This window comes from Myzus persicae, unplaced genomic scaffold (genome assembly GCF_001856785.1).
Source record: "Myzus persicae strain clone G006 unplaced genomic scaffold, MPER_G0061.0, whole genome shotgun sequence".
Taxonomy (NCBI): Eukaryota; Metazoa; Arthropoda; class Insecta; order Hemiptera; family Aphididae; genus Myzus; species Myzus persicae.
The window spans coordinates 157,140-171,572 of NW_019102393.1; the positions used below are offsets into that span (position 1 = coordinate 157,140).

The following is a 14,433-nucleotide window of genomic DNA, read 5'->3' on the forward strand; positions in this document are numbered from 1 at the left end:
CAGGTAGGTAGATAGATGATTTCAATTTATTATGTTGTGCTATTATTTTAGTCCTTTGTAACATGTCATAGAATTTTTACTATAGCAAGTCGGCTACATAATTATTATCGATAGTATCTACTAAAATCATTAAAATCGATATTATCGTGTCACTAAAATCGATAAACTATATTGTACAATAAACCATTGCTTGTTGTGAAGAATTTACAGACTACTTTTTAGATAATTATATTTCCAAAAATTCTAAATTCCCTCCTCATGTTTAGTCTGAATGTTCAAATACATAGAATAACAAATGCATGTGAAGCTTTTCACTCGAAATATAATTCATATTTTAATTCTAGTAATCTGCATATTTTTCAATTCATTGACGTCTTAAAATCATTCCAGATCAATAAATATGTCTTAATTAATAGCATAGCACTACAAAAAAAGATTACAGAAAAATAAAAACATTTAAAATTAGAATACTTAACAAAACAAATAGAAAGTTTAAAAAAAAAAAAGAAAATTACACCATTCAATTTTATTATTAGTGTTTCATTTAAATTTCAACCAATATAAAATAAACATACATAAGTATACTACATAATATGACATTTTTATATTATTATTAAGAGTATTATTGCAATTATTATTTTGAATTATATTTAAATTGTCAAAATTATCATTACTATGGCAAAATGTAAAATATATGAATTATTATGTTATGTACAATTGTATACCTAATTTACTTATTACTTATACTTCTATTACTTAATTCTTTCTTTTAAATAAAACAGAGTACCTACACAACTTGAATTTATATTTTCCTACGATTGGTTCAATGTTACAATTTAATACTGATTGATGCTAGTGATTTAGCACTAGCAGTAATCATAACTCCCTATCTCCAACACAAGCTGTATAAGCTTACAGGAGGTAGGTAATCAATTATCATTCAATATTATTCAATTGTACGATATGTTTTGTTTTTGATTTCTAATTAAAAAAAAAAATACTCTTAGCTCTTCTTCACCATGTATGGACTTTCTTTAATCATATATAGAAACTATATAATTGTCAATGCAAACTAAGAAAACATTGAGAATAGATACCTACTAGTGTAGGTAATGCTACTGATTAAAGAATCATCGAACTAACAATTGAATGGGACTTAACGTCTTTACCGTAAGTTTTTTGTCGCGTCATATACTATTCGATATGAAATCTATAATTTATTTTAATTATTATTTCTTTATTTAATGTTACCGACTCATTGCTGTAAATTTTAAATTTATTTTATTCCAAGTCGTACTTATACACGAGGTTGCTTTGCACGAAATAATAATAACATTGTATTTAACAGTACCTAAGTATGTAAAGTATATGATATACATAAAAATGTTAAACACTTACTAACAATATGTCACCACGGCCCCACCACATAGTTACTTGGTTTTGAGCAGTTTTGGTTAGGTTACAAATGTTTTTTTGGTGGTTACAAAGATTACAAATGATATTACATAATTTGACATTAATTATTTTATATTTAGAGTAAGTGGTGGGGCAAGGTAACGCACCTGTTATTTGCATTTCCCTGCCACCCACAATTCGAATTTTGGAATAATAAAACATTTATGACAACGCGTAATGCGTCTGAGGGCCAAAGCATGTATTTTCGCCCTATGGTCCCATAAAAATCTTAGCTAATAACTCTTTGCATGTCCCCTTGATTCAGAATATACTAAGTTTATTTTCTATTTGTTTAAGTTGTTAGGCACTTTTTTGTATATATGTTTTATTTTATGACTGTTTTAGGTGATGTAAATGAAAAAATCCACAATGGTTCTGAACAAGGTGATCACCAAGCCAAAGAAAAAGAGAAGGAATTTGGACAAGAGAAAGCAGTTGATGAAAATGTAGAAATCACCTGTGATGCTCAAACCGTTCAAATTATGAATTCCATACAACTGGGAATACAAGAAGCAGTTACCAAAAATGATTCGAATGTTATCTGTTCGTCAGAGTTCCGTTTTACAGAAAGTTTAGACACAGAGCTTATAGATTTGAAAAAAAATTATCAACTATCAGATAATGAAGGTTATAAATTTTATACATACGCTCCATCTACATTCCATTATTTTAGAGATTTTTTTGGCATTCAGTTAAATGAATATGTTGGCTCGTTGTGTAAATCACCCCTTATTGTAGTGTCCAACTCAGGTGCAAGTACATCAATATTTTACCTCACACAGGATAGAAAATTTATCATAAAATCTTTACAGAAAGATGAAGATGAATGTTTAAATAAGCTACTCAATAGATACATCACTCATTTGAAGCTCAATTCGGAATCTCTGTTGCCAAAATTTTCCGGTTTTTATCGTTACAAAAGCAAATTAATAGACATTAAATTAGTATCTATGAATAATTTACTACCTTCAAACATAAAAATGCAAGTAAAGTATGATCTGAAAGGTTCAACTTTCAACAGAACAGCTTCCAGAAATGAAAAACTTAAGCCATCGCCAACACTTAAAGATTTAGACTTTGACGAGGATGATCTTGATGGTTTGTTTTTGATGCCACACACTCTCTCAGATCTTCTCAAAACTATCAATAGTGATTGTGATTTTCTAAAAAATTGTAATATAATGGATTACAGTCTTTTATTAGGCATTCATAAACTCGATGAAGATATTTCTACTTGTAGTCAGGCAGCTTCAGCCAGGTTTAATCGTTTGATGGTTAATTCGATAGGAATGCAAGATATTCAAGCAGACACTGCAACTTTTGAGAATGAAAAGCCTTGTCCTTTTTTAAGAGGTAGTATACCTGCCATAAGTGGAAGTGATAAAAAATTGTTACTATTTGTTGGAATTATTGATATATTACAAGATTATGGAATAATGAAAAGAATTGAGAATATGTATAAGACCTTAAAAATATGGTTGACAGTTTGTATTCCATCAGATCTCAGCTCTATTTCTGCAAAACCACCCAAAAAATATGCCTTTAGATTTATGGAATTTATGAAAAAGTATGCAAAATTAATATTTATTTATATATTCATTCCTTGATTAAATTTGTTTTCATTTTAGTTCGGTGTTCAAGCCATATTTGTCTTCTCGAGAACGTGAAGAACAATCCAAGCAACAAAGCGTCGAAATCGTGCTGGGTAAATGACCACATGATGAAACCGATGCGGTAAACTAGTAACTACCCATTCAATTTCAATCAATTCAAAAATTGGATCGTAATTAATATTTATATATGTTCATACTGTATTGTACTCATTCTCGAACATCTGACATTTATTAGCACTCGTCCAAGTGCAATGATAGTTAATTTTTAATTTCCGGTTTTAAAGTCCACAAACAACGTTTTATGTGCTGGAAAAGTAAATTTCACGACTTTCAAAAAGTTAGGAAATATTATATATGAAACTGCATTGTTAGTTTGACGATATTTGCTCTTAATTTATGTTATAGATATATTTTTATCGATTTTCGTGTACCTATATTAATATATAGTATGTTTAAGCATAGGTATGAGCCTTGTATTTAAATTTTAAATCTTGTAAATGTCCATGCTTTAAAATTATTAGCTTCTTAATATAGTTAGTTGATTTAAATTTAAATTTTTATCTAGTAATTGTCAGTACCTTCCCAAATAATATTTCGTTGAATTTGTTTTATTATTGTTTTTGACATTTGAGTTAATCGACTTGTAATTTTTTACATGTACTCATTTATTGCTTACACGAGCTCTGAAACTCACAATAAATTATTTATTTCGTCCACACAACTTAATTGACTTAGGTTGATTAAACTATAGTTTTAACTAAAAAATTTTTTTTAAATCTCTCAAGTTACTTGATATATCGTGACCTTCACTGTTATAGAGCTATTTTTCCCAAGAAAAGACTAAAATGCCCCGATTAAAAATTTATGTGACTTAACAAAAATTATTTTCGTCACGTCAGCCACATTTATGTAATACTCCTATAGGTTATAAACTATATGATATATATTTGTATACTGCGGTTCTATTGCGATAATAAGGCTCAAATTGCTAGGTGACGGTACAGACAATATTTTCAGACAAAACTGTAATAGTTGGGAGATAGCCGATAAACTGATAATTGATACATTGTGGAATAGTCGACTACAGTCCGCACTAGGCAGTCAGTCGTTGTATTTACTTTAGGGTATACTGCGTGAGATATTGTTCGGAAAGTTTGGACATCCAGTACTTCTGCAATAAATTAAAAATATTGAACATTAGAAATTCTAAAGAAAAATAAAAATAAAAAGTGTTAGAATTTCTAGAACGTCCCGACGAGACACTAGCCAAATATGGCAACCCAGCTCTAGTACCTGTCACCTGATAACATATTTGTACAACATTATAGTTCTAAATACTTAAAACTCTGTTACTTTTATATTACAAAATCTGTATCGGACGCATTTTTATCAGATGATAAATTAAAGGTACGTACCTAATAATAATAATATCAGTCGAGCTTAAAGTTTTGTTTTGTGGTTTCAGCGATAAGTCTCCCTCGGGCGCATAATCAATACGTGATCTACCGTCAGAAACTTTTGAATCGCCTTTAAGTGCCAGCTGCAAAAAACCCTCAATATCGCATTGTCACGACCATGATGTAAACAGCATGAAAAAGTTCCAGATTTGGTTCAAGTCAGCAAAGCACGTCACTAGCTTACCAATAGGTACCTATTGTCATCAAATTATCAAATTATTATTACTTCAAACAACGTTCGTCTCGTCGGGTGCCTACCGAAGGATCTGACAGTCAAGAAGACAAGATTTTATCTTGCTGCTTATAACTTTGTACAATGTAGGACTTATTTTCTTTTCAAGTTCGAGGTCACGCGATAATGCGACACAGTGTACATATATATTTAAGATGTCATTACTTTTTTCAAATTTATTTGAAATCATCTAATTTATCATATAAAAAGAATTAAAAATTGGGTACATTCGATTCGGCTTGGCGGCATGCCATGCTACATAAATAAGTACATCACTAACGCCGCTCACGCACACTGCATAAAGACACCGTGTGCCAGAACCCAGAAACACTGCGATAACCCAAAGTTAAAGACAAATAAAAAAAAATTGCTTCGAGATAATATATGTCTTATTAGTTGGGTATATATTAAATACCCATTTTACGTTTTTTTTTTCAGAAATTAGACCGTTAAAAGAAGAATATCGATTCTAGTTAAATGGTTGTAATTAAAAAATATCATTCGAAGCTGTAACTACCCATATAGGTACTTGCAACATTCAATAATATTGTTATATTTTATACACACTCAATAACATTTTTAGTGAATTTTTTTGGCAAAAACTTACTCAACCTACTGCATTAGGTGACGTTAAACAACGTCGATACATCGGTTTAGAATACCTAGAAGCCACTGCAGCATATTTAATTTGCAAACTAAATATTTACTCAGGTGATAAAAATAAATAAATACCATAGTCGAACTACCGAAAAGCAAGTAATATGAACTACTTATGTGAATGCTTATGTTTTAAATTTTCAATACTTAGCTATAAAAAATTGAAAATTTTATTAAGATTAAGATAAAGATATTTAAATTATGTGAAACTTCCTTACAGACTACAGTGAGTGTAAAAAAAAGGGTTTTCACTGTCAAATATTAAGTTTGTGATGGACAAAATAAAAAAATAAAATTTTCAATTGAAATTAATTTATAATTTATATATTTATTACCAATTGACATGAATATATTTGTAGGTGAATCTAATAAATAAATAAATAATTGGTTTTTATAAAAAATAAATGATTGTTTTTAGTCTTAGCAATATTGATTTTAAAATGAAGGTTTTCTAGTAAAGGACCACATCTATATCACTATAAGTAATTTAACTTGAAAGTTTATCTTTCTACAACTTTTTAGAGTAGTCTTATAAAAAAATCGTAAAATCCCATTATAACCAGAATGAGATGGTCTACATACTCTACATTTAAAAAAGAAATCGTGAAAATATTTTTTTATGGATTCAAGGGTTTGAATAAAGGTGATTGGGGACCAAATAAGTACAGAAACTTCTAATTAAGATCTAACTAAAGAGCACTAAATATTTCTCGAAACAAAAGGGGTATAATATAACAGTTATACAAATCAGAGTAACATTGGTCATCGGTATTTATTTTTTCTGATTTTGATTTCTATTTTAAATATCGGTATTTATTTTTTCCTATTTCGTTTATGGTTTTGAGTATTTGTTTTTGATTTCCGATTTCAATTTCGATTGTGATTAAAGGTATTGATTTTTTTAAATATTCTTTTTGTTGTTTTTATAATAATTTCGGTTTCAAGCCCTGGATTTTTAAACTAACGTAATACTGATATCCAAACTTATAAAAAAAAACTAAATAAAATTCAAAATGAGTGAGAACAACTTTTATTTAGAAAAATACTTAGCGGATGGCCGCCTATCTAGCAGGATACCCTATAGTGACACAGTATACCTATCATACATTTTCTTATTTGTTACAATGCATTACAAATTAATAATTATTATACATTTAAATTTTGTAGTACTTAAAAATTAAAATTAGTAGTATAAAAAATTAAAAATTACTCATTGATATTTCTTAATTAAGCAGTATAGGGTATAACTTATAAGTAATTTTTAAAATCTAACACACTAGACAGTAAATAAAATAGTAATATATAAATTTGTTTTCAGGGCAACCAGTCTACTTGATCTCCTCCCTCCCCACCAACCAACGTGCCGGTTTCCACCACGGTCTCCCTTACGAGACCTAAAATCAGGACGCTCACTGGCACATATAGAGTATAGACCAATAAAAAATAATAAGTAAAAGAAAAGACAATAGCGGAAGAGAAAAAAAAAGTAACGACAATAATTATAATAATAATATGGCCACACAACAAAAACAAACCCAAAGAGCACAGAGATTCAATGTAACGATTAAACATGTTGTGATAATAATAATGCAATCTCGTCAAATAAAGACAATAAATATGAAAAGTATAAGAATAACAATAATAATAGTTCGGATAATGAGAATAACATGCTAATGAGTTCATGATGCACACAGGAGTTGGTATATGACAATTAATGAATGTGGAGAAGTGAGTTAGCAGTCCGCGTCGTCGTGCTGCCTAACAATGGTATTTAATTTTTTGCACGAATATGTGTGTTTTTTAAAATCATTCCCAGTTTGTAATAGAACGTCCTGCTTAACACGGGATCGTCTGATAGGCCGGCGCATCCGAGTTGGGTCCCGATTACCAGGGTTAAATTGAGGGTACTCCACTAGTTGGGTCCGGGATTATCTTAAGTAAATATACAATCCAAATGAAAAATATTGACATTGACATTGACTATCTATATTTTTGGTTATGCATTTTTTGGTATTGTCCTGTATTTCCTTCACACAATATTGAACGAATTAAAAATAAAAACCTATAGATAGGAGAAGATTTTATATTAATTAATGATGATCAATATAATATAACATAGTTATTTTTTATTAGAGTTTAAAATTACAATTTTCTATGACACAACAACACATTATGCGTAGATGGCATATTTAAAAGTTGCTCAAAAATATATATGCAAATGTTTACAATACAAACAATACATACCTAATAATCACTACATTACACATATTTTTGGCTTAATGCTTCTAAATAAACATAAAAACTTAAAAACTCAAACTTTTCGGATGTTATGTAATAAATGCGACAAACTTAAAATTAAATATTTACCTCAAGCAATTTATGTAAACTTTGAGGAAGCTATTCATTATTCGATTTTATCAGTGTAGCTGGAAACAAATATCAAAGGATGTAGAATCCATTTAGGACAGAGCTGGTGGCGAAAATTCAAAATTTAAAGCTAACAAATGAATATAAAAGTGACCCGACGTGTAGTACCTGCAAAAATCCCGGACCCAACTAGTATATGGCATTTTTTAATTCGGGACCCAACTCGGATGAATAGGCGATTCTTCACCAGAGTTTTTTTGTATATATTTTAATCAATTATGGAAATAAACAAATAACTGTTTCATAAAAACATCAAAGGACGTTTAATTATTACGAGACGGTATCTTACCCGTCAGGAGTACCATATCAAATTGCTCAAAACAAGTCCAACTGTTCAAAATATTATAAAGTGTACAAAATGGCGTTTACGTGAACATTCGGTGAAAATATAAGTAACTAGGGTTACCTATTCGTTATTGAACTATTATAAAATAAGAAAATAGTTTCACGAGAAATCGTTAGATTACGGATGAAAAAATCACAAGTCATAAAGTACCAGGTCCTACACAATAATTTCAAACGTTCATTGAAAAATAATTTTGCTTACCAACATAGGGCGGTAAACATATGACGAAATTATTACATTTTTAAATCTATACAGAAAAAACACAAATATTTTGAATTCTTAACTAAAGATAATTTACGAATGTTCGTGATTTAGAAAAAATAAGAAAAAAAGAATGTTGTCCAGAGGATAAGTGTATCCTCATTAATTTTGGGTGAATTTCATCACAGATGATAATAAAATTGCAAAAAAGGTGCATCATAGTAAGTAATTAGAGCACTATTCATATGGATTTTTCCAGTTCAACACTGCTGCTGCAAGAATAGGCATACATGTATGATGTATATTATATATAAAATGAAGCCTCTGTTTTTTTCTAAATAAACTCCGAAACGGCTTGACCGATTTCACTGATTTTTATTTTTGCTGTGTTCGTAATAATTGTTAGGGCCGAATTAATATAAAAAAACATTTCAGGAAAATTCACCCAGAAAAGTAAGAAATGTGGTTAGAAAAATGCAACAGTAGCGCCATCTCACCTGCAAAATTAAACTAAATTATATTAAAAATGTATGTTTATAATAATGTTGCTATTGCCAACGATTAAACATACACTAGATAGCTCACTCGATAGTAATTTAATGTCTCTCACTCTCTCATAATGTTGCAATTTGGATTCTAAAGAAATTAGTAAAGATTCCGAACAATAGATGTCGCACTAATACGATAATAAGACTAAAATGATGCATAACCATGTTAGAACCAGTTGGTGTTACACAACTAAATACAATTTTTAAATTTTTCATATCTCATACGGAACTAACATTACGTTAAATATGGTACACAACGTTTTGACAGTATAGAGACTCTAATAGCATTAAAAATGTACTATTGCAGTATTACACCACTCACAATTTTTTTCATGTCTACGATTTAAAAATGTAATAGATTTGTCATGAGTTTTTCTACAAAAAATTAAGTTTGCCGGAAAGTTAAACTAATTTTTCATAACCGTTTAAAGGTATTTATTTAATATTGGAACATCCAATAGCTAACGATTTCTCATGAAAAGATCTTCTTTTGTACTTGTATTCAATAGCGAATAACCCTGGATACTTGTATTTTCACCAAATTTTTGTATTAATATTTTCTATACGTGATATATTTTGAATATTTTGACTGGCCTTGAGATATTTAAACATACATTTTAAATTTTATCTAAATTTTGATTCTATAAATGTTGATAACTTTTTTTTGGTTGGTTCAAAAGCCAGAGCTTGAAACCTATATAGAATATTAATGTCGAATAAAGGTTGAAATCATAAGCGTAGAATATAAGCGTAGTATATAACTTGTCTTGGTGGAAACGAGTATTGGTGGAAAAGGGAAAGGTACACTTTTGGTGAAAACGGGTACCGCCGAAGACACTACACCCGCATGTGTAAGTTGTCTCCGTCTTGTAAATGCAAAACATACCAAAAACTGTTTTTCGCAAGTAAGAACCATTCAGTCCAAACTAAGCAACCAAATGTTCACACCATAAAGAAGAGAAGATTTACTGTGCAACGCTGTTTTTATTTTTTCAATATCAAAACTCAACTAAAAAAAACGTTATTGAAGTTTTAAAAACTAAAAAATAATGCATTTTTAAACAATAAGAACTTTTTTTATACTTTTAATATTGAAAAATTAAAAACAATATAGAACAGTCAACGTTTTCATCTTTATAGTGTGAAATTGTGATTGCTTATCTTGGACCACAGCCCGAGAAGTTCTTACCAGCGAAAAACAGTTTTTGCTGTGTTTTGTATTTGTTAGACACATGGCAAACAATTGCACATGCGGGTGCACTGGTATAGCGCCCTTTTAACAGTTAACTAATAAATGGTTGACATTTCTGGAATATGGGGGGGGGGGGGAATTATACCTTTAATTATATCGCGATTGTCTACGATATTGTTTATTATTATTTTATGTCATGCTATTTTTTCCACAGCTGTAAAATTAATAATAATGTTTCAGAACATATTATCTTGTAAAAAACAAGCCAATGGTCACGCTATCGAGGCTCTTTTCTTTATTAAAAAAAAAATTATGTTTGAGTTTTTTTGTAGTTGAAATAACTCCATAGTTGTGTAATCCAATAACATTTAGTTGTGCAATTTACAATATTATACTTTTACTTAACTCAAATCGAATTTTAGTTGGTAACAATTTAACAAATATTGTACATCAAACTACAATACAACTAAACTTAAAACTAAAATATCTGAGAGCAACTGCAAAATATTGTCAGAGTCATAAATAATTTATGTTTGATATCTGGTTTTTAAAATAACTAGTTAAAATCGTTAAATTTAGACAAGACAGGAACCATCTAAATATTATTATATTCTTTAAATAACACGAGTATTGGTACTAGAAACAAGCTTTATACAATTTTTTAAATAAACTATTTCTATTAATTTTAAATTAAGTAGATAAATTACGACGAAATAACTGCAAAGTATCTTAACTTTATTATTTACAGTTTGTTGCTTTAGAATTCTTTATGCTCAACTCTGGATATCTAAATAAATGCTCCATTAAAGTTTCAATCAAAAAAAGAATGATTAATACGAGTTTATATAGTATGTAACATCAGAGTTAGGAGTTAATTGAACTACCCCATTTATATGTGACACTTTTTAACTATATTATTTTATTTTGTTCACGCTGTAACATTTTTAATGCAATTTTTTGGCAAAAACATATTAAACCTACTGTATTAGGCCACGTATAACAGCGATTATACACTTCTGTTTATAATGCCTATAGAGCCACTGCGGTTTATTTGATTTGCATACTCAATATTTATTCAAGTGATAAATATAAAGAAAACATTGTCTTAAATTTTCAACACTCAGTTTTAAAAAATAAAAATCTTAAACATTTTCAACTACAAAATAATTTGTAACTTACTTATAATATTATGTATTAATGAAGGGTTTTTTAAATTGCTGTCTAAGGACGCGCGATGAATATTTTATCACTGAGACGGACATTTTTAATAATATTATTGTAAAAATGGGTGCGAAAAACAAAATTACGACATCTTTGTGCACACATCATACTATGATGTATCTAGCTTGATCTATCTAATAACAATATACTTAGTATGCATTATATTATGACACTGATCCGAGTATCAAGACAATGCATAGAAATAAAATACTAAATTCGATATTTTCCAACGACCTAATATCACAATGTTTACAAACGGAGTTTACGGTTTTGATCAGCTCACACCTGTAGAAAATGTGACGTTCAAAATGTTAATGGATTAGATAAAACAGCATTGCAGCTGTTCTTGTAAATCGAAAAACACAAAACTGGTTTTTTTTATATTACCCTTGAGGTTTGATTAGGTTATATTTGAGTTAGGTGCCTCAACTAATATGTCATATTTTGTCACTAAGTGATTTTTTTAATCTTCCTTCACCTTCGAGTTATCGTGACGTCACTGTTTACAATACAGTACTAGCTGAGACAGCGGAGACTTGATTTAAATGCCTAGTTTATAATATTATTCTATAATATTATTATTGAATATTAGAAAGCATTGTTAAGAACTCTTCGCCTAACCATAAGGCACTATGGGCACCACAGGAAGTTATGGTTTTATTTTAGGAACATTTTGCATTATATTATTATTATTAATTAATATTTACTATAATGTTATAACTTATAATACATTAATACGCATATTCTAGACAGCAACAGTGTTGCAGGCACACGGACGGTCCTTTCGAGTGATCGTGTGTGTCTTTGGCGTGTTTTCTGTACCAACTTATCATATTATGTGTATTAGCAGTTGCGAATGACGTCGAAAAAACGTCGGTTTCGGCCGAGAAAATGTGAGCGCCGCGCCTATGCCACAAATGCCCCGGTTGTTTGGAACTGCGGACCAACAACAGACCGACAACTGTAACTAACAATATTAAATAATGCGACACACAACGTTTTGACATAGCCATTAACTTACGGATATAACTTCCCCGAAATCTCTGTAATCCTCCGAACACCATTCTTTTTTTTCTTATTTTGTCAATATCACAAACATTTTTTTTTATATCTTAGATTTAAAAATGTAATAAGTACATTTGTCATAAGTTTTTCTTACTGCCTATAACAAAAAATGAGCGTTTGAAGTTATTTTGAAGGTATTTTTTGACGTTGGATCACCCGACAACTAATGGTTTCTCATGGAACGAATTTACATCGCGCGTCCTTAGACAGCAATTTAAAAAACACTTCATTAATACATAATATTATAAGTAAGTTACAAATTATTTTGTAGTTGAAAATGTTTAAGATTTTTATTTTTTAAAACCGAGTGTTGAAAATTTAAGACAATGTTTTCTTTATATTTATCACTTGAATAAATATTGAGTATGCAAATCAAATAAACCGCAGTGGCTCTATAGGCATTATAAACAGAAGTGTATAATCGCTGTTATACGTGGCCTAATACAGTAGGTTTAATATGTTTTTGCCAAAAAATTGCATTAAAAATGTTACAGCGTGAACAAAATAAAATAATATAGTTAAAAAGTGTCACATATAAATGGGGTAGTTCAATTAACTCCTAACTCTGATGTTACATACTATATAAACTCGTATTAATCATTCTTTTTTTGATTGAAACTTTAATGGAGCATTTATTTAGATATCCAGAGTTGAGCATAAAGAATTCTAAAGCAACAAACTGTAAATAATAAAGTTAAGATACTTTGCAGTTATTTCGTCGTAATTTATCTACTTAATTTAAAATTAATAGAAATAGTTTATTTAAAAAATTGTATAAAGCTTGTTTCTAGTACCAATACTCGTGTTATTTAAAGAATATAATAATATTTAGATGGTTCCTGTCTTGTCTAAATTTAACGATTTTAACTAGTTATTTTAAAAACCAGATATCAAACATAAATTATTTATGACTCTGACAATATTTTGCAGTTGCTCTCAGATATTTTAGTTTTAAGTTTAGTTGTATTGTAGTTTGATGTACAATATTTGTTAAATTGTTACCAACTAAAATTCGATTTGAGTTAAGTAAAAGTATAATATTGTAAATTGCACAACTAAATGTTATTGGATTACACAACTATGGAGTTATTTCAACTACAAAAAAACTCAAACATAATTTTTTTTTTAATAAAGAAAAGAGCCTCGATAGCGTGACCATTGGCTTGTTTTTTACAAGATAATATGTTCTGAAACATTATTATTAATTTTACAGCTGTGGAAAAAATAGCATGACATAAAATAATAATAAACAATATCGTAGACAATCGCGATATAATTAAAGGTATAATTTCCCCCCCCCCCCCNCAGTGCACCCGCATGTGCAATTGTTTGCCATGTGTCTAACAAATACAAAACACAGCAAAAACTGTTTTTCGCTGGTAAGAACTTCTCGGGCTGTGGTCCAAGATAAGCAATCACAATTTCACACTATAAAGATGAAAACGTTGACTGTTCTATATTGTTTTTAATTTTTCAATATTAAAAGTATAAAAAAAGTTCTTATTGTTTAAAAATGCATTATTTTTTAGTTTTTAAAACTTCAATAACGTTTTTTTTAGTTGAGTTTTGATATTGAAAAAATAAAAACAGCGTTGCACAGTAAATCTTCTCTTCTTTATGGTGTGAACATTTGGTTGCTTAGTTTGGACTGAATGGTTCTTACTTGCGAAAAACAGTTTTTGGTATGTTTTGCATTTACAAGACGGAGACAACTTACACATGCGGGTGTAGTGTCTTCGGCGGTACCCGTTTTCACCAAAAGTGTACCTTTCCCTTTTCCACCAATACTCGTTTCCACCAAGACAAGTTATATACTACGCTTATAAGTTATGTTAAAAGCTGTAAAAAAATAATAAATTAATATACAACATAATATAAAATAATGTATATGTAACCTTATAATAATAATAATGTTTATAATAGTCAACATTGTCTGATATAGATTGCACAAAATCGTACTTGTAATTTAAAACAATACTATGTTTTAATTAATGAATTTCGTGTATTATATTGTATTAA

General features: G+C 29.2%; 1 protein-coding gene across 2 annotated transcripts in view; it reads left to right on the plus strand.

Annotated features, from left to right (window-relative positions):
* Positions 1-5,551, plus strand: part of LOC111032014 (phosphatidylinositol 4-phosphate 5-kinase type-1 beta-like) — a 7,641-nt gene extending 2,090 nt beyond the window's left edge. The window contains exons 2-5 of one of the 2 annotated variants that reach the window (XR_002604273.1): positions 1,801-3,022; positions 3,084-3,238; positions 4,534-4,715; positions 5,196-5,551. Coding sequence is in view for 1 of the 2 variants with exons in the window: in XM_022312171.1 (XP_022167863.1) it covers positions 1,801-3,022; positions 3,084-3,168 (1,307 nt within the window). In the remaining variant the exon portion in view is untranslated. Of the gene's footprint in view, positions 1-1,800; positions 3,023-3,083; positions 3,251-4,533; positions 4,716-5,195 lie in introns of those variants that run through there. The other variant, XM_022312171.1, reaches the window with a different exon arrangement.
* The last annotated feature ends 8,882 nt before the right edge of the window (positions 5,552-14,433 follow it).